Consider the following 19,074-nt stretch of genomic DNA (forward strand, 5'->3'; position numbering starts at 1 on the left):
ACCCAATGGTTTTGACAGGAAAAGCGGTGTGCACTGTACAGTGTTTGTTTCTTAAATTTAACTTCCAACTATGCTGCTTCTTCTTTTGTTTTTCATTTCAGAGGTCTTTGATAGCGAATACAGACTTGCACATAAAAATCTACCAAAGGATGTTCTTGAAAAGATGCAGAAAATAGATGCTCCACCAAGCAGCAGGGTCGAATATTGTAGGAAGTGTTTTGGAGCACCTTTAATATAAAACTGAGGAAGACATACACTAAACTTCAGGGAGAAAAAAGTGGAAGTGAACAAACCGGGAGTGTGGCGATATATACACCTTGAATCCCAAAAGGCAGTAATTGAGCAATTTGTCAAAGCAATTTCCTTGGACTGCAACACACATTCTTGCCTTTCATCTCATGACACACAGTGTAAAGTATTTTAAAACGTTTTAAAACTATTAATAGCATGAGTTGGCTTCAGTGATTGATGAGGGTTTTTCTCCTTTTCCATTCTTAAATCGTTCCTCCACAATGTCAAGTTATTCAAAAAAAGTGATGATTAGACAGCAGCCTCTATACTTGGCGATTTTCTTAAGGGCCACCCATGTTTGTGTGTTTTAACAAAACACCTCCCCTACTGCAGGATATTTAGATTCTTCACTACTTCCTTAAAATTGCCTTTCTTCTAAAGAGGAGTCTGTTTATTTGTGTGCAGCATGTGTGTGTGGATGTAAATATTTGAGTCCTTGGATTGGAAATTTAAAGGTAGTTGCTTTTATCAGATTATAATACCTAAAATTGCTGCCCTTCTCTAGACCCTTGTCCCAGTCAGTACTCTAAATTATCTTTGGTTGAACTTTCCGTAATGAATGTATATTTATAGATGTGAAACCTAGAAACTTCCTCTGTTTTCCTGCACTCTCTGAAAAGTTAGAAATTTATGAACGTGCTGCGACTTTATCCGGAAGAACAATAAGCTTCTGCATGAAGCAGGTCAGAACTAGATGGCTTCCTGAAAATTTGTATGTGAAGCTTAAACTAGTTTGCCTGTAAGGTTTGTCAAACAGATGCTGTCTGGAAAAAACACGCTTTATACTGTATGCATGCACGCCTGCATGCATGCTTTACAAGTGTCTTTTCCTTGAGTTCTTTATTGTCCTCTCCCATGGTTTCACGTTGGCCTGTGGGTAAACTATTTTGCACTGATAGTCCATATTCAATATTTCAATTAAAACGTGTTTATAAATGTGGTCTTCAAGGCGTAGATTAGCACAAATGAAGTGTCTGATCTGCAAAGATTAATCCATCTTTTTCATTGTTTCTGGTAGGCAAGACACTTCTTTCACCTCATGTATGTAACTGGCCACAGTAGTCCTAGTCCTGGCAAGAAGAGCCTGGATACTGGTCAACAATTTAAATGTTTCTGTTACTTGAGGAGTATGATAAGATTTATTCCGTGTTTTTCCTGAAATTTAATGGTGTGGCTTTCCTGGTATTATTCCTAGAGAAAGCAGGTGTCAGATTTGTAGCATGTATATTTACTATGTACTACTCTCTTTCTTAAAATTTTCATTCTTGAAAATGATGAGGGATAAAGATCTGTCTGAAACAGCTTCCACATGAAACAGCAAAATCAACTTTTGTTTTTTCATGAGGCTAAAACAAGGATTATTTGTACTATTTGGGACAAACTACATTTGCAACATAGACTGATTTGTGGTATTTTGTACCAAAAGTGCTGATCCTAAGTTAATATGGGGATATTGCCTGGACAGATTCTCTCCTGATGAAAATACTGTGCTTGCTCAAGATTCAGATGCAAGGAAATATACACTGACCTTTTTTTCCCTCCCTATTCTTTGTTCTTTGAGTTTATGCATGGTTGCTTGTAGATACCTGAGCTACATCACAATGGAAGAGTAGAGCTTGATTCTCCATGTTTTCCTCCTTTCTCCTATTAATAATTGACATATGCAGTTTCATCCTTTTAAAACCAAAGTCTCTTGGAAGTGTTTGTCCAAACAACACTATTACTCATCAAAACAATAACTTTTCCTGGTCAATTTTATATTGATCCTGAGCATACAGCTATACAAAGATGATTTTTGAGTGTTGAATGGACAGACTGTATGGTTATGTGATGCAAGTTGAATGGAATCAAGTTTTAGTTACCTTCAAATTCTCCCAACTCAAGAAATTGCAAAAAAAAGTCTGTCCAGTCGGTGCTGAATTAGATAATTGGTGACGTCCAAGTTGCTTTACACAATTGTAAATAACACTGTTACACAGTAACTTCTGTAAGCAGGTCACCTTCCTGTCAGAACCATCTTCACATCCGTTGCTGAAAGATAATCAGGAGGTAATGTTGTGGAAACAGCAAAGCAGATTGTGTCACAGCATCTAGTGATGAAAACTGGGGAGACTTTCCCCAGGTGCATACACAAAACAACCAAAAAAAACCAAAACCCAAACCTAAATCCTGAGGGGAAAGTGGCAGCTGCAGGACTGAACTTGCTTCGATTTGCTCCTGCGTATTGGCGTGCCTGTACACTATAAATTAGCTTTTTATTCCTGTTGTATGTACCTGGATTTCAGAGTGGTAGAAGCCCTGCATATGTTTGCTTGAAATCTTGAATGTGCTTATGGAAATTATTTAAGGTAGAATAATAAAAGTAAGGACTTACTCTTTTGAATTAAATTATTTTCATGCCTAATTTTCAGTAGTTAAATGGCTGTTTCTTGAATGAAATTCATAGTTCAGATGAGAAGGGAGATCTCTGAAAACAATTTTTTAATTAGATTTTTATCTAAGGAGATGCTCTTTGGGGGTCATCAGGTTCACAAAAATTTGGAAGTAATTAATGACTTGGTTTTTTCCTAGTGATTTCTCTCCTTTTAAATGCTTGATGGCACTTCCTGTTCTTTGACTTTCTAGATGTTCCCTTACAAACAGGTAGAGACTGCAGGTTTTCCTTCACAAACCTTCTTAGACACAGGCTTCCTTAATTTGAATGCTGAAAGAACTGTGAGCCTGCAGAAGAAAAGGGTGCTGCATAAAGGAGCTTGGCATGGCATAGTGCTTGGGTGGTTGAAAATTTGGACAAAAATAATCAGGGAAAAGTCTTCAAAATTGTATACAGGTGTATTACAAACACTTTAGCCTTTATGGAAGTTGAGTACTGAAGACATAACAAGTTCTTCTTTGCAAGTTAGTAACAGGATGAACTTCTTGGGCTGCAGAGGAATGACTTTGTTATCTACAAGTGCTGCTAATTTGTTTGACGCTCCACTCCTAGGAATCTAAATTCATCTGGATCTGTAATGCATGAATGAGCTGGACAAACTGATATAAGGGAGAGGTGTAGATAAGCTTAGTCTTGCTTATTTTCCTCTTATTGTAAGGGAAAATTGCAGCATTTTGCCCACTTGAAAAGCCTTTCCTTCCAAATACTCCATTAGCCCAGCAGCCAGTGTTTAGGAGAGTTTGCTCTTCTGTGTGCATTTTGGAATTCTAACATAGAAACCTGAAGAAAATTATCATTACTAACTCCAAAACCTGCAATGTGTGTGCAAAATCAGACTGTAAACAAGCTAATTACGTATGTGGATGCAAATGGTTAATGAATTTCAGGTATGCCCAAGAACTTTGAAAGTTTGTGTTGGAGTAACAGGTATCACAGAGAAGCTTCCTTGACTTGTTGCCCTAAGGATGTTGAACTGCAGACAAGTTATGCTGAAAAGATGCTGTATATATATTGCACCTTCCACCCAGCTGTAAAACAGTTACCTATATCAAAATAGCTATATTTTTTAGAATTAAAACAAACAACAAACGGGGTCTTAAATGTTATAAATCAGGATTCTTAAGTTTCTTTATCAATTATAAATATATTCTGGCACATTACTAGAACATAACAACTTTTAGAACCCCATAAGTACTAGAGGGTGATGTGGCTACAGTACTGGCACATTTTACTGGAGGGGTCCATATGTTTCTTACAGTGATAGCCTGTCTGGGGGTATTACGTGACTCAAGTTTAGACAATAAAATTTTAATGGGAAATATTTTGTTTAGAGCAGGTATTCCAAAGTAAATCCGTCTTGTTCAGCATGTGACTCAAGTCATGTTCCTAGTGGAATTTCACATTGGTTAAGTTCAAGCTACGTTGCACTTGCAAATGAGTAATTTTGTTCTATTTTAACTGTGAATTAATGGCTTTTCTTATTGCTGCAGGTAGAGTATGTCTTTCGTTGAGTTTACTGCTTTCCTTGAATAAATTGCAACATAGGGGATATTTTCAAAATATATATTAAATTAGATCACAGAAATTATGTTTGTAAAACAAATTGTTAAAATCTGCAGAACTGAAGAATCCAGTCAGTTTTGGATTTGGGTGGGTTTTTGTTTGTTTTGGGGTTTTTTTTGTTTGTTTTGTTTTGTTTGTTCTGTTTTGTTTTTTTCATTTAAAAACTCTTAATTCAACACTTATTTCAATGCAGGTAACTTTATTTCATTAAATGGTGGTAAGTAGGTTGTCTGATTCACTTAAGTGTACGTGTCCAAAAAAAAGTTGTTGTTTTTTTTCTTCTCCTGGCTAATAAGAACCTTAAGGTGCCTTCTGTATATCAGCTTTTCATTATGGACCTTTTCAAGAAACAAACACCCTTTCTGCTTCTAAGTCTTGAAACTGAATGGTTAAATTGGACTTTAGTTCTGTATTCTACTGTGCAGTGTATCATGATGCATAGCAGGAGGGAGATGGATGGGGGTTTTATGCTTTCTGTCTGCATCAGTCAGTGGTGCAAATAAAAGGGATTGTTTGTTGTTTTTTTAGAAGCACATTAAACTCCTTTTAGGAGCTTTAAATAAACTATTGTATTGAGGATTAAAGGATGTAGTGTGAATAAATTATGAATTTATTAAGTGTGCTGGGAAATTTTCTTTAATGCAGTAAAATTTGCACTGGTTTAGAGACTGTTTTGAACTGTTGAAAGTGGCATCCATTTCCTGTGCAAACTTTGATTAACAGATGTTTCTCTATAATGTTTTTGTACATTTGACAAAGTCTCTTGAGTTTAAAAGGGCACTCTGCATATTCTGAATGCTGTATAGATATCCTACACTAAGAAACAATTTTAATGTATTTCCCGAAATAAAATATGTATGCATCCTGTGTAAAAAAAATCATCTCTTCAGCTTTTTTACCTGCTTGGCAAAATTTTAATGTATTTATTGTAGGACAGTTGTTCCATAGAACCTTAGTGACTCCTGCAGGGTGGGCAAGAGCAGGAGCAGTTGAGGAAGAGAGAAGATAGCATTGACTTGTGGACATTTAGTTCACGAGATTGGGTGCCCTGTGGCACCTTAAGCAAGCCAAGGGGACTAGCAGCAATAAGAATTGAAAAACAAGCTGAGGGAAGACAGAATTCATGACAGTCTTATTTGTAGTGAAGTCAAGGCCCCTGGCTTCCTGATAGAGATACTGTTCTGCATTCACCAGAAGAAGTGTCACTAATCAGTAGGTGGGAACAGGCTGGTGACTATCCTTAGCAGAACACTTCCCAGGAGTCCAGGTTGTTCTTTGGCTTCAGAATGAGGCCACAGAGAAATGCTTTCAGTGGTGCATCCTAGCTTTCAAGAACCACTGAACTTCATTAACTTACTTGCAGGTACAAGGATACTGAGGGAGCTGGCAGAAGTACTCACCAAGACACTTTAAATTATTTACCAACAGCCCTGTGCAAGTGGGGAGGTCCTAGCTGACTGGAAGCAGAAAAAAAACAAAAGTAGTAGTAGGGAAGTCCCTTCTTGAGATAACCCAGAGTCCGATTTGCAGGCCAGATCCATCCCATCTGTCCCAGGCCAGATCTGCTGCCTGCCTGGGACATGAGTTGGGGACATTTGTAAGAGACTTCCTAGTCTGGTGTGGCCATCAGACTGTTTCCCATTACTGATTATTCAGACTAGGAGTGATCAGGCAATGAATAGGACTGTAAAAACAGGCTTTGGGGAGATTACTTGAGGTCTCAGGAGCACAAGTGGTGCGCTCTCAACCCCTCCAGTGACAGGTAGAGATATTGAAGGAAGAAAAAATTTCCATGTGATTAACACATTACTGAGAGATTGGTGCCACCCACAAAACTTTGGCCAGCACTGGGCCCAGTGGTGGCAGAGGGAGTTCATCTGTCCCATAAGGGGACAATTATCCTTGCCCATGAGTTGCCTGGACATATTTACAAGGCTGTAAACTAGCTAGGATGGAGGATGCGGATATAGCTGGCCTTTTCAGTGAGAATCCTGGGTGCAATAACCCAGTATCTGAGGAGCAGGGTGTTGGCATTTTAGCTAATCAGAGGGTCTACCCCGCTTCAAGGCTGACAACTACGTACTTGGTTGCATCCCTGAAATGTTTATACACCAATACACACAGCACAGGGAATAAACAGGAGGGGTTAGAAATCCATGTGCAGTGTGCAGTCACAGGGTTATGACGTGGTGGCAATTACAGAGACAGGGTGGGACAGCTTCATGACTGGAATGTGGTCATGGATGGCTGTGTCCTTTTCGGGAAAGATGGGTCAGCAAGGCAAGGTGGTGGTGTTGCTCTTTATGTAAGGGAGCAACTAGAATGTCTTGAGTTCTGTCCAGGAGTGGATGAGGGGTGAGTTGAGAGCTTGTGAGTGCAAATTAAGGGGTAGGCTAGCATGGGTGATGCAGTTCTGGGTGTTTATTACAGGTCACCTGATCAGGATCAGGAAGTTGATGAGAGCTTCTACAGGCAGCTAACAGCAGCCTCTCAATCACAGGCCTTGGTTCTCATGGGGGATTTTAATTATCCAGACATTTGCTGGAAAGGATACTCAGCCAGCCACAGTCCAGGAGGTTCCTCCAGTGCACTGATGATGACTTCTCGATGCAAATGCTGAAGGAGTCAACTAGGAGGGGAGCACTGTTGCATCTTATCCTCACCAACAGGGAGGGTCTGGTTGAAGCAGTGAAGGTTGAGGGCAGCTTTGGCTTTAGTGATAATGAGATGATGGAGTTCAAGATCTTGTAGGAACAGGGTATCAAGCAGGACTACAACCTGGATTTCAGGAAGGCAAACTTTGGCCTTTCTGAAGCAATTGCTGGGTGAAAGCTCAGGGTATGGGGTACTAGAAGGTAGAGGGGCCCATAATAGCTGGTTAGTATTTAAGGATCTCTTCTTCCAAGCTCAAGATCAGTGCATCCCAGCAAGTGGGAAATCGAGAAAGGGAGCCAGGAGACCTGTGTGGTTAAGTAAAGAACTGCTAAGCAAACTTAAGTGGAAGAAGAGAGTCTACAGATGATGGAAGGAGGGGCTGGCCACCTGGGAGGAGTATAGGACTGTTGTCAGAGGGTTCAGGGAGGCAACTAGGAAGGCTAAAGCTTCACTACAACTCAACCTTGCAAGGAGGTCAAGGATAACAAAAAGGACATCTTCACACTGCAGGAAAAGCTAATGTGAGAGGCAATGTAGGCCCTCTGCTGAATGAGGTGGGTGCCTTGGTGACAGAGGACACAAGGCAGTTACTAAATGCCTTTTTTGTCTATATTGCTGAAGCCCCTGACCCCTGAGGCACCAGAGTAAAGCATGACAAAGGAGTCTTCTCTGGTTGATGATGTTGTGGAGGCAGGGAATTAATGTGGTCAAATCAGGAATTATAAAAATGGAATTATTTTATTTTCCTGAAATCCCTGCCTCCAACCTATATACAGAACTAGTTTAGGTTTATTTACAGGCTCAATTTGATTGGGAATTCTTCAGAGGACGTTATGGGCAAATTTAGAGATGTAGGGAGTCAGGAACTGGAAAAGGCTAAGCTACAAACACAGCTTTACCCCACTCTCAATCAGGCTGAGCAGACAATTAGGGGAACAGCAGGCTTTACTCACAGAGGTGAGGTAGGTATTCGGCGGTGGTCCCCTGGTGGATTTCTCTGTGACTCAGCTGCCTTCTGATGCTACAAGCAATACCAAGTAGTCTGGATCCATGCGATGGAAGTCCAGGGCAGGTGCAAAAGCCACCAAAGCCGGAAGTGTCTTAAGACACAACCTCCACAAGACAGAGATTTGTGGCAGCAACACTGCATCAAGAGTGGTAGGGAGAGCCAAACTGTTAGTGTCTTCCCCAGGCAAATCGCAACCAGGAAGCCAGCTGTGGCATGGCCTGAGAACAGTTGGGTGCAGCTCTCTCAGGTGGACCCCAGGACTTGCCAAGCTTGCAAATTTCCACAGAATGGTGTGAAAGTGGGGAGAACTGTCCAAAAGCAGGGATGGTGCAAACACTGAGAGCCATGTAAAAGGTAGGAGCTGTCCAAGACGGGAACTCTGTCGCAGCAGGAACTCTGTTGAAGTGAGAACTTGTCCTGTTGGGAGCTTGTCAAGGCAGGAACCTCACACCTTTTCCCTTGCTCTGTTTATGCTTTCCTAGACAAAGTGTCCATTTGCCATTTTATACTGGGCACAAAAAACCCAGAGAAGCACCAGCCCAACTCCAGTGTAGACTTCCACACAGATCAGGACACGTGTGGAGAAAGGTGCGTTTTGCTGTTCCACCCTTCAAACCCGCAGCGGGGAGGGAAAGCAGTTTTTCACACTGCCTTCTCCTCCCCATTCAAACCCACAGCAGGGGGAGAAGGAGGGAATTTGGAGTGCTCCACAACAGATGAAGACTGGGTTAAGGAACAGTTAAGTAATTTGGGCATCCATAAGCCCATGGGTTCCGATAGCACACACCCATGGGTGCTGAGGGAGCTTGCACAGGTCATTGCCAGACCACTCTCTACCATCTTCAGTAAGTCATGACAGACAGGGAAGGTGCTTGGAGACTGGAGGAGGTACCCTCTCAAACTTACATGAAACTAACCATACCTACTAAGCATACCTACTATTGCCAAACCCCTTTTCTGTGTAGCCGATTGGTCATTTGAATACACTACATGCAAATCTTTCATGTGAAGTTATGCTGTGAAAGATGGCGTAAATGGAAGCTTGGCCTAACTCCTTTCTCCAATTCTCTTGGTCTGAGGCTTCCACTGCAGATATGCTTCATGACAAGTTCTGCCCTTATCAGTCATCACTATCCTTGACCCTATGAATTCAAGAATGGCAATTCTGTGCCCATAACCTACATTCTGAACACTACCTTTTTAGAGTCTAGATCCTGCATTTGTGTATTAACAAATTGCTTCCAGATAGTTAGGTTGGGCCCTGACAATGTATCACAGTATCATCAAGGTTGGAAGAGACCTCACAGATCATCAAGTCCAACCCTTTACCACAGAGCTCAAGGCTAGACCATGGCACCAAGTGCCACGTCCAATCTTGCCTTGAACAGCTCCAGGGATGGCGACTCCACCACCTCCCCGGGCAGCCCATTCCAGTGTCCAATGACTCTCTCAGGGAAGAACTTTCTCCTCACCTCGAGCCTATATTTCCTCCGGCGCAGCCTGAGGCTGTGTCCTCTCATTCTGGTGCTGGCCACCTGAGAGAAGACAGCAACCTCCTCCTGGCCACAACCACCCCTCAGGTAGTTGCAGACAGCAATAAGGTCACCCCTGAGCCTCCTCTTCTCCAGGCTAAACAATCCCAGCTCCCTCAGCCTCTCCTCGTAGGGCTTGTGCTCAAGGCCTCTCACCAGCCTCGTCGCCCTTCTCTGGACACGCTCAAGCATCTCAATGTCCCTCCTAAACTGGGGGGCCCAGAACTGAACACAGTACTCAAGGTGTGGTCTAACCAGTGCAGAGTACAGGGGCAGAATGACCTCCCTGCTCCTGCTGACCACACCATTCCTGCTGCAGGCCAGGATGCCACTGGCTCTCTTGGCCACCTGGGCACACTGCTGGCTCATGTTCAGGCAGGTACTGTGTTCAGACCAAGGTTTGTGGTTCCACTTAGGTCTGCATGGTGCAATTAGTCTGGACTTATTTCTCTTAAGAGCTGGCTAGAAAGAACACATGCTGGAAAGTCTCATACTGGAAGTTAGCCACAAAAAGGGTTTATTTTTAGCCTCATGTATAGTTTTACTTCTGACTTGATTCAGACTTAGAGGTAGAAGCTCTCAAGGAAGAAAGCCGGCGCCTCTTTGCAATCTGCTCCTGGCGCTTCTCCTTAGCTTCCTACAAAGGAAAGCAGCATCATGTGAGTAACAAATAATCAAGCACTTCAAAACATCAACAAAAGACAAACTAGAGAAAAGGCAGCTTAAAGAGAAGCTAACACAAAGAATGGATTCCTTAACTCAGTAAGGCTAAAGTGTTTCTCTCTTCTTCCAAATTAGGAGAACTCTTCTACAGACCCATGTCTTTAAATAACATGGACTAGTGTCCAAAACTACATAAAAGTGACAAAGGCATGTTCACAACATACTAGGGGTCTACCTACTTTGTCTGGAAGTTGTGAAACACTCAAGCACTGTGCAAGATATTCCAACAGTACTGCTGCAGCAGTCATTGTTCATTTAGATACAGAAGCAAACCCATTCAAACAAATACCTTCTCCCTATCAGCTATCCAGTTCAACCACTGAATCCTATTTCTCCACAACATCACTCAAATGTTTGGGCACCTGAGCTGGACTAGAATTAACATGAACTGTAACTGTTGTCTACTTCCAAAGCAACTCTTGGTTAACTTAGTCTAGTTAATTTCTACTATTCTTGGACTGCCAAAAATGGGTAGAAATGTTCAGGAAAACATTTGACCAGCAATGTTTACAGTCATGTTCTGGCACTCCAATTGAACACGAGCTACGTATAAAGGAGCCTTCAGCTTAACAGTCAAGTTTATGAAATCCCTTATGCCATGTAGCTAAGTTAAGGACAAACTCACCTTCATTCTCTTGGCCAAGAGCTTCGCATATTCTGCTGCTTCCTCCTTGTTCTTTTGAGTGCGCTGCTTCTTCAGAGCAATGCGTCTGCGCTTATGCTGCAGAACTCGAGGAGTCACTAATCGCTGGATCTTAGGAGCCTTGGTTCTGGGTTTCTTGCCTAAAAAAACATCAGAAGCACTGTAAGCAGCACATTATCTTCTAAAGAGGCCTCAAGCCTCGTTAAAAAACTTAGAAGTTCCATTTAGTGCTACAGTAACATTTAGCATACCATGTATTATAACAACTTAAGCAATGTTCACAAAATCACACAGAGTATATCAGATTGGAAGAGATCTCAAAGATCATCCAGACCAACCTTTGCTCCAGCACTGAAGGGTCAACACTAACCCACCTCCCTAAGCGCCAGGTCCACTCATTGATTGAACACCCTCAGGGATAGCGACTCCATCACTGCCCTGGGCAGACTGTTCCAGTGTTTGAGAATTCTTTCAGTAAAGAAATATTTCCTAACATCCAGCCTGAATCTCCCCTGGTGCAGGCTGAAACCATTTCCACTACTCCTATCACTTCAAGCTCTTGACAGATTTTGCAGAAGAAATTATCAATTGCTGCCAGCTGCAGCATTACCAAAACACAGTCGTAGTACTCATGATCAGTTAGCAGTAATGAAGCGTAAGCAATGCATCTCTTATTAACTTGCATTTCCTCTAACAACCTCAAAATTTCTGGCTTCTTAGAAGGCCTATCTTAAATAATAACCCCTAGAATTAAAACATCTAAAGAACATGGAAACTCAACACCTAGCTCTCAGAAAAAGCCATTTATGTTTCCAATGCTAGAAAGTTCTCTAAGATTCTGCATATACTTCATACACATTTCCAAAAAACACATCAACATAGCCCATAGTGAGCAAACAAATCACACCACCACACTCATCAAAACCTGCCCCACTGCAGTAGTCACAGGCAACAGTATGAGGTCCACCAAGATCCCATTCTTAGTTCCTAAGATGCAGAAAAACAGCAGTCTTTTCCCAACAAGCTTCCATAGTACTCAAATTTTACAATGTCCTTTCTGCCAAAAATCCTCACCCCTTCTGTCTCCTGATCAAATGTAGAACCAAAATTAAAATCTTACTCTGCAAAGAAGTGGTAAGTGTACTCCCAACAAAAGCTCGTTTTGGAGACTGCCATAAGGAACAAGAAAAACCTTATTATCTATACGCTACTCTCTTCCCACGTTACATAGATGTCTAAGAAACATTCCACACTGTACTTAACATCTTTTACAATTACTTTTGAGTTACTCTCAGAATCAACATTCTCCATATTCTATCAAACATTTCAAAATTGTGCCAAAGCAGATGGAAAGGGAAGAGTAAAAAATAGCACAACTGGTGAAGTCCTCTTATCTGCAAGTCAGAGCTGATAAAAGTCTAAGTACTGCAACATAAGCACAGACTGGTCCCTGCAGTAGGCTCAACACCTCCCTGCTCATCATTACATGGAACAAAGGAGTTGCCGATTTCTTACCTTCTTTGTTGAGAGGCTTCCTCACAACATACTGGCGAACATCATCCTCCTTAGACAGGTTGAACAGCTTGCGTATTCTGCTAGCCCTCTTGGGACCAAGACGACGGGGCACAGTTGTGTCTGTCAGCCCAGGAATATCCTTTTCACCTTTGAGAATGCAAATTCAAAGATAGCAATTAATTCTACATCTAATGAATACCTGCTTCATTAGTGAACTTCAATTTCAAGTTTAAAATGTTTAAAAATTCAAAGTCATATTAAGCAATCTTTAAGGTTCACCTGCCAATAGCACCACCCCTAGTTAGACTTCGCTGACTTAACGTGGTTAGATTAATGGCAGCAATAAGAGTGTTTCAGTGACCAATTCTAAAACTACAAGGATGGAAATGTTCAGAGGGAATTTTAAGACATATTCACTTTGAAGTTAGGACTGCATTTACATTTCTCAGTCACTAGCAAGGTGAGTCCTTCCAGGTGCCTATTTCTACCTGCTGCTTGTCTTATCCAGTCTCTTACCCTTTTTCACTATAACCAAGTTCAGAACACTCAAGTTGGCATCAACGATGCAACCACGAACAGATTTGCGCTTTCTCTCTCCAGTTCTTCTGGGACGATAGCAGGAGTGGCCCTTGCTGAGCAGAAGGCGGACACGTCCATGAGTCAGGACACCCTGCTTCATGGGGAAGCCTTGTTTGTCATTGCCACCACTGATACGGACAACATAACCCTATGAAAACACAGAATACAATTACTGGATGCTCAGGTGTCTTTATGGCTTCAAGAACAACATACTGTTCTGAACAACAAGGCTTTGTGATCATGATGCAGGAAAAATTAGTTACTGCTGAAGCAAAACAATTCCCCTAACCGACATCACTCCAGTGATTTGGGAATTTCACCTAAGAGATGTGAAAAATACTTCTGCATGCCAGTATTTACATTTATTGTTCAAGCTACATCAGACTGAATTTCATCCACTATTGTCTATCTGTTCTTTAAGCCTAAACCTAGTCAAAGCCTGTTACCCCCATAAACTTGAAACAGATGACAAAAGCAGCTGGAGTAGGTTTATGTGAAAAAAAGGGGAGACAAAAGTAAAGTTTTAACTGTTTTCCTTACCAAGGTTGCAGTAAAAAAATATCAGTCTACCAAAATTCAGCTGGGTATTAACAGCCAACTATGCCATGACTATCCATCAGGCCCAACAGGCAAATTTTTCCCCAGCTACAAGTAGCAGCTTAACCACAATGAAAGCAATTATGAACTTGAGAGAAGTAGGCATCAGCATTTAACTTGGCCTGCACAGCAATAAATCATGCAAATGAAAAACTAAAGATACTGCAAAAAAAATGCAAGAAATTCTGAAGACAAAGCTTAAAAGCACTTGGATAAATCAAAGTAGCAGAGATGGCAAGCATTATCGCCAAGTTCAGTGCATACATAAAGCAAGATAAACTTTCAACATAACCTGCCAAATGTACAACACACACTCTAGTGTGTCAACTGCATGACATAAAAAATTTCTGATTTAAGCTCAAGTATAGTTGACGTATCTTTGTACACGACCTACCTTCCACTCCTCACCAAGAGAGTCAGCTGCAACTTCTGTGGCCATCCGTTTCTCATAGAATGTTCTCAGCTTGCGTTCATCATCCACTTCAATGAGTTTCTGGCAGCCAGTGGCTGGGAAAGAGATGTTCAGCTAACAGAAAGGGAAAAAAAAAACAAAAACAAGAACCAACAAGGATACACCAAAACATTAGATTTGATCAAAACATTTCAAAAGCCATTTTATCAGTATTTACTCACAGGTTCCATCTCAGCATCTCAAAGCTGAAACTCTGCTTATGTGAATGCTTACCACACAAAACTTGCCACCACTACCATGCTCAAAAGGACAGGCAACTGTCCATAGCCACAGTATGCTGTACCAGTCTTTCAATCACGCCAAAAAAACTTGTCATAGCTGGAACATGATCACCTTAGAATCGTAAAATTGTCTGTGGTGGAAGTGACCGACCTCACAGATCAAGTAGCTCCAACCCCCTGCCATGGGCAGGGGCACCTCACACTAGATGAGGTTGCTCAGAGCCCCATCCAGCGGGGCCTTAAAAACTTTCAGGGATGGGGACTCTACCACTTCGCTGGGCAACGTGGTCCAGTGCCACCACCCTCATGGTGAAGACCTTCTCCTTAACATTTAATCTCAATCTTCTCACTTCCAGTTTTGCTCAATTCTTCGTTAGTCCTATCATTACCTTACATCTCAGAAAGTCCCTCACCAGGTCTTTCGTAGGCCCCCTTCAGATACCGGAAAGCCACAATCAAGACTCACTGGAGCCTTTTCTGAACAACCCCAACTTTCTTCAGTCTGTCTCTACAAGAAAGGCACTCCAAACTACCAGAACTGCAAGCAAGCAAGTCTAGGTGAGGAGAGCAGAAACCTGTTCCTTCTCTCTGCAAGCCCTTCCCAGCACAACTGTATCAGAAAACGACATACGCAACCAAAAGGAAACGACCCTTATCTTTGCTGATTCCTTGCGCGTCCTGAGGGCCGGTGGAGAGCCCAGAGATCGGGGATGCCTCCTGGCACCTCCTTCCCGAGCACCGCCCGAAATAAGCACAAGTTCAGCTGTAGCGTAAGCGGAGCCTCCCAGCTAGGCCTCGCCACCAAAAGCGCAGGCCTCACATTCGCAGAAAGCCTCCTGAGCTAAGTAACCTTTACTGGAACCCAGAGTTGCAAGGCCCAATGACCGGAGAAGCACCACCGAGGGAATGAGATCCGCGCGGCGGCCCCGCCGCCCAACAATCCGCTGCCATCCACGCCACAGAAACATTCCTGCCCCGCTACCAGGTACCATCGCCCCCCGCCAGTGACCCCGCATTCAGAGCTGGTGCCATTGGCGGCGGGAAGCCCGTGCGCCGGCAAACGCGGCCCCAGACTGCCGCGCCTCCCCACCTTCATCCTCCCGCTGCCGCTCCGCCGCAGGAAAAGGCCGCACTTCCGCCCGCAGCCCCAGTTCTAGCGAGCACGACTGCGTCCGCGCTCCGCGTGACCAGCGCCACCCAATGGCCAGCGAGGCGGGGGGTGGGGCACGCTCCCGCGGCGGATGTGCGTGTGCTGGGCGCTGGGCTCTGCGCTGCCGGGCGGGGCGGGGCTGCCAGCGCCTGGGCTCAGTTCTGCCAGCGCCTGGGCTCAGTTCTGCCAGCGCCTGACCCCAGTTCTGCCAGCTCCTGACTTCAGTTCTGCCGCAGTAACTCTTAGCGGCGCTTGGTGCCTCTCGTCCTTGTGCTACAAGAGATGATGAGGGAATTTAAACTCCTGAGCCAAAGAAGCATGCGTGTTTAGGGTTAAACTGTTCTTTTAAACTGCATGCTGAAACGCTCAAGTGAAGAACTTGGAATTGGGATGTCCTTTATGGTTGAAACATCCTGGACAAATACGCAAAATGGGTACTAAATAATGTAGCCAGCTTTTTGGCTTGAAAAGAGTGTCCTGGACTAAGATAACCTCATTTTCATATTAAACCCCTACGCTTCCTAGGTAGAAGACCGCTGCCCTACGTAAATTCCTCACCCTATGAGCATGCGCGGTGAGTTTAAGAGCAGCCGGACCTTTAACGTGAAGCGAGCCGGAGACTAAGCGAAGGGTAGTTAGAGGGTCTGAGTTCGGGGCGCAGTTGATGCATTTTACTGTGTCAGTGTCTGCCGCGGGACTGTGCTTGATTTGTCTGAAACCACCAAGCACCTAAAGCATGGTCATCAGTGAAATAATAAGCAATTTAAATAAAAACGTCCCCCTTGCGTGTGTTTTTTTGACTAGTGCTCACAGATCAATTAATCCACCTTTTTCAGACAATGGGTTTTGGCCACCTGGATGGAGTAAGCCGTAACACCTCGTCCAGATTGACTTGAGGGCTAACAGTGGGGAGATGCTGCTCTGAAGGCTCCAGTGTACACGGACCTGACGATCACACTCCCTGAGTATTTTTCCCATCCGAAGCAGGTAAGTGACTCAAAAATGCAATACATGAAATAATACTAGGGAATAAGTGGTATTTGGTAAAAATTATCTGCTAGATGTAAGCATTGTGCTTATTAGCATTATGCACTCTTGGACAGTGATGACTGAAGTGCATGAAGGCTTGGGTAGGAAAGTTCTTTTTGGGTAATAACCTAGGAACAAGACCATCAGTGGAAGTGTCACACTGTTCTCCATTAGAGTGGAGACCTTCTAATCACAGTATCACAGTATCACCAAGGTTGGAAGAGACCTCACAGATCATCAAGTCCAACCCTTTACCACAGTGCCCAAGGCTAGACCATGGCACCAAGTGCCACATCCAACCTTGCCTTGAACTGCCCCAGGGACGACGACTCCACCACCTCCCCGGGCAGCCCAGAAAAGGAAGTAAAAGGAATACAGTAGAGAGTAGTAGCCACAGTATCAATTGGAAGATGGTGGGAAAGAAAGTTGTAAAATGGATCTTTGAAACGTAACATTACATTGCAATTAATGGTATTTTGCTGGGGAAATGGAGTGAGATTCCATATGTAGATTTGCATTCAGAGCCAACTAGGATATTTGCCATGTTGCAGATGTCTGCCTATCCCAAAGACCCAGAACTCTTGTGGACACTCTTTGGAAAACACGATGTTTGCTGCTTTTCAGTGCTGCAGTAAAGACTTGCATGGAGGCAGGTTCACAAAGTTAAAATAGTAAGATAGTTTTGATTTGTTGAAGTGACAGATGCAGCAGATGCAGGATTGCCTGTGACGTATAAGCCAAAGTTGGTAACTCTTGGGCAATGCTCAGCAGAGTCAGGGACACAAATCTTTGTGGTAGTGCAAATAAATGATAGTGGTAGCAACGTGGAGGTTGAACCATGTGCCAAATATGGAGTTTTCTGGGAGGGTGCCCCTGTTGCAGGGAGGGGGGCACAGCCCTACGATCCTCATCTCTGTTGGATCCACAGACCTTTTTCCCAATAAAGAGGTGCTCCTCTCGTGGTTTTTTATGCTCTAGCACCAGCTGTTGCTGCTGTCTATGTGATGTTTAGCATAATTTGGGTGGATGATTAAGTAACTTAGTCATAGATATTTAACATGTACTCCATTTGGCCCATTAGCATTTGCTATTCGAATGGGCTGCCCAGGGAGGTGGTGGACTCACCGCCCCTGGAGGTGTTCAAGAAAAGACTGGATGAGGCACTTAGTGCCATGGTCTAGTTGACTGGATAGGGCTGGCTCATAGGTTGGACTGGATGATCTTGGAGGTCTCTTCCAACCTGGCTGATTCTATGATTCTGTGATTCTAGGGGTGTAAACTTTAACACTTATTTTGCAGTTAATTAGGGAAAGGTCTTTGCTCAGGCACTGTAGCCTGCAAAATCTGTTTTGAAACTGTGTGGATTTGTTTAGCCTTACTTCAGTAGTTTTATCTGAAACAGGGCTGTCTTTGACTGCTGGCAGCTCCCCCAAGACAGAATTAAAATCCTCTAGTGAGGAAGAAACTGAAGCTACCAGTCTGATGTCTAGAATAACGTGGGGGCAAAGATTCATGATTCAGGCACCTCTTAAACACACTGTGGTACCTGAGGGAAAACCAGTATATGTGCAGGTACCATTTACTCACCTTGGACCTACTGAACTGGAAACTGAGTTCTTAATGCAATAACCCAGCAGGGATGTATAGTACAGTAAAAAATGCAGTAATGACTGACAATCCTAACTGGGCATATATCAAACTCTGCTGGAATTTGTTTACTCCTGAGAAAAATAATATCTGGGATAAGCAGCAAAGAAAGTGAGTCAGAAGCATGTACCCAACCTTAAACTGTATCTCCTGAGGGAGATATCTTGAAGCACCTCCCTGTCCTCCCTGTGTTCCAGCACAGATTCCAGGAGGATCTGTTCCATATTCCTACTGGGCACAGAGGTGAGGCTGAGAGGTTGGTAATATCCAGTGTCCTATTTTTTACCCTTTTTAGAAATGAGTGCAATGTTTCTTTTCTTTCAGTCTCCGGGAATTTCACCTGACTACCAGAACTTTTCAGATATGGAGAGGGGCTTTACTGCTACATCAGACAATTCCTTCAGAACTCTGGGATGCATCTCAACAGTGCTGAGGTTCCTCAGTTGGTCCTGAACTTGATCTTCCCTTGTGGTGGGAGAGACGAGGGACTTTATTCCACTGGTCTGCACCTAGTGGCCAACGGGCTGAGGAGGGGAGATGGAGCAAGACTGAGGCAAAAAAGTTACTGAGTACTTCTGATCTGTTGACACCAGCTCTCTGTTCTCTCTCCTCACACAAGAAATGTTTTCTTTAACCTTTTCTCTGCTGGTTCTGTAGAAGCCCTTCTGGTTATTCTTCACATCCCTTGCCAGGTTCAGCTCTAGCTGTGCCTTAGCCTTCCTGACCTAATCTTTACACAAGAGAGCAGTGTTCCTGTGTTCCTCCCATGTTACCTGTCCATGCTTCCACTGTCTATGCAGCTTCCTCTTGCTCTTTGTTTTGGTCTCTATTCAGCCATGCTGATCTCTTCCCTTCCCTACCTGATTTCTTACATCTGGGGATTGAGAGGTCTTGGTCTTTAAGACAATGTCCTTAAAGATATGCCAGCTCTGCTCTTTCTCATCCTCAAGGATCTTTTCCTATGGGGTCTTACTGATTATCTCCCTCAGGAGATGGAATTTTGCTTTCCTAAAA

General features: G+C 43.3%; 2 protein-coding genes and 1 long non-coding RNA gene across 3 annotated transcripts in view; 2 read left to right on the forward strand and 1 right to left on the reverse strand.

Annotated features, from left to right (window-relative positions):
* DENND4C (DENN domain containing 4C) overlaps positions 1–5,166 on the forward strand; it is an 84,787-nt gene extending 79,621 nt beyond the window's left edge. Inside the window, exon 32 of the mRNA XM_064140703.1 lies at positions 102–5,166. Coding sequence (XP_063996773.1) covers positions 102–238 — 137 coding nt within the window. The 3' untranslated portion in view covers positions 239–5,166. The remainder of the gene's footprint in view (positions 1–101) is intronic.
* A 4,809-nt stretch (positions 5,167–9,975) lies between these two features.
* On the reverse strand, positions 9,976–15,426 carry RPS6 (ribosomal protein S6). The gene is made up of 6 exons (XM_064139928.1): positions 15,325–15,426; positions 13,936–14,067; positions 12,882–13,092; positions 12,366–12,512; positions 10,833–10,990; positions 9,976–10,121 (listed from the first exon to the last, which is right to left on the reverse strand). The coding sequence occupies exons 1-6, from the start codon at positions 15,328–15,330 to the stop codon at positions 10,026–10,028; spliced, it is 750 nt and encodes a 249-aa protein (XP_063995998.1). The 5' UTR covers positions 15,331–15,426; the 3' UTR covers positions 9,976–10,025.
* A 185-nt stretch (positions 15,427–15,611) lies between these two features.
* Positions 15,612–18,905, forward strand: LOC135173205 (uncharacterized). Its single transcript, XR_010301273.1, has 3 exons — positions 15,612–15,958; positions 16,221–16,371; positions 18,385–18,905. It is a non-coding gene; the product is annotated as an uncharacterized LOC135173205 (long non-coding RNA).
* Positions 18,906–19,074: the final 169 nt, after the last annotated feature.

This window comes from Pogoniulus pusillus, chromosome Z (genome assembly GCF_015220805.1).
Source record: "Pogoniulus pusillus isolate bPogPus1 chromosome Z, bPogPus1.pri, whole genome shotgun sequence".
NCBI classification, from domain to species: domain Eukaryota; kingdom Metazoa; phylum Chordata; class Aves; order Piciformes; family Lybiidae; genus Pogoniulus; species Pogoniulus pusillus.

What these genes read in the sequence shown, in the direction of transcription:
- RPS6 (XM_064139928.1), bottom strand. An exon ending in GAAGCCTCTCAACAAAGAAG is followed by an intron (nt 10,991 to 12,365) that starts GTAAGAAATCGG and finishes ATGTTTTTTTAG; the next exon opens with GCAAGAAACCCAGAACCAAG. An exon ending in TCTTGGCCAAGAGAATGAAG is followed by an intron (nt 10,122 to 10,832) that starts GTGAGTTTGTCC and finishes TTTCCTTTGTAG; the next exon opens with GAAGCTAAGGAGAAGCGCCA.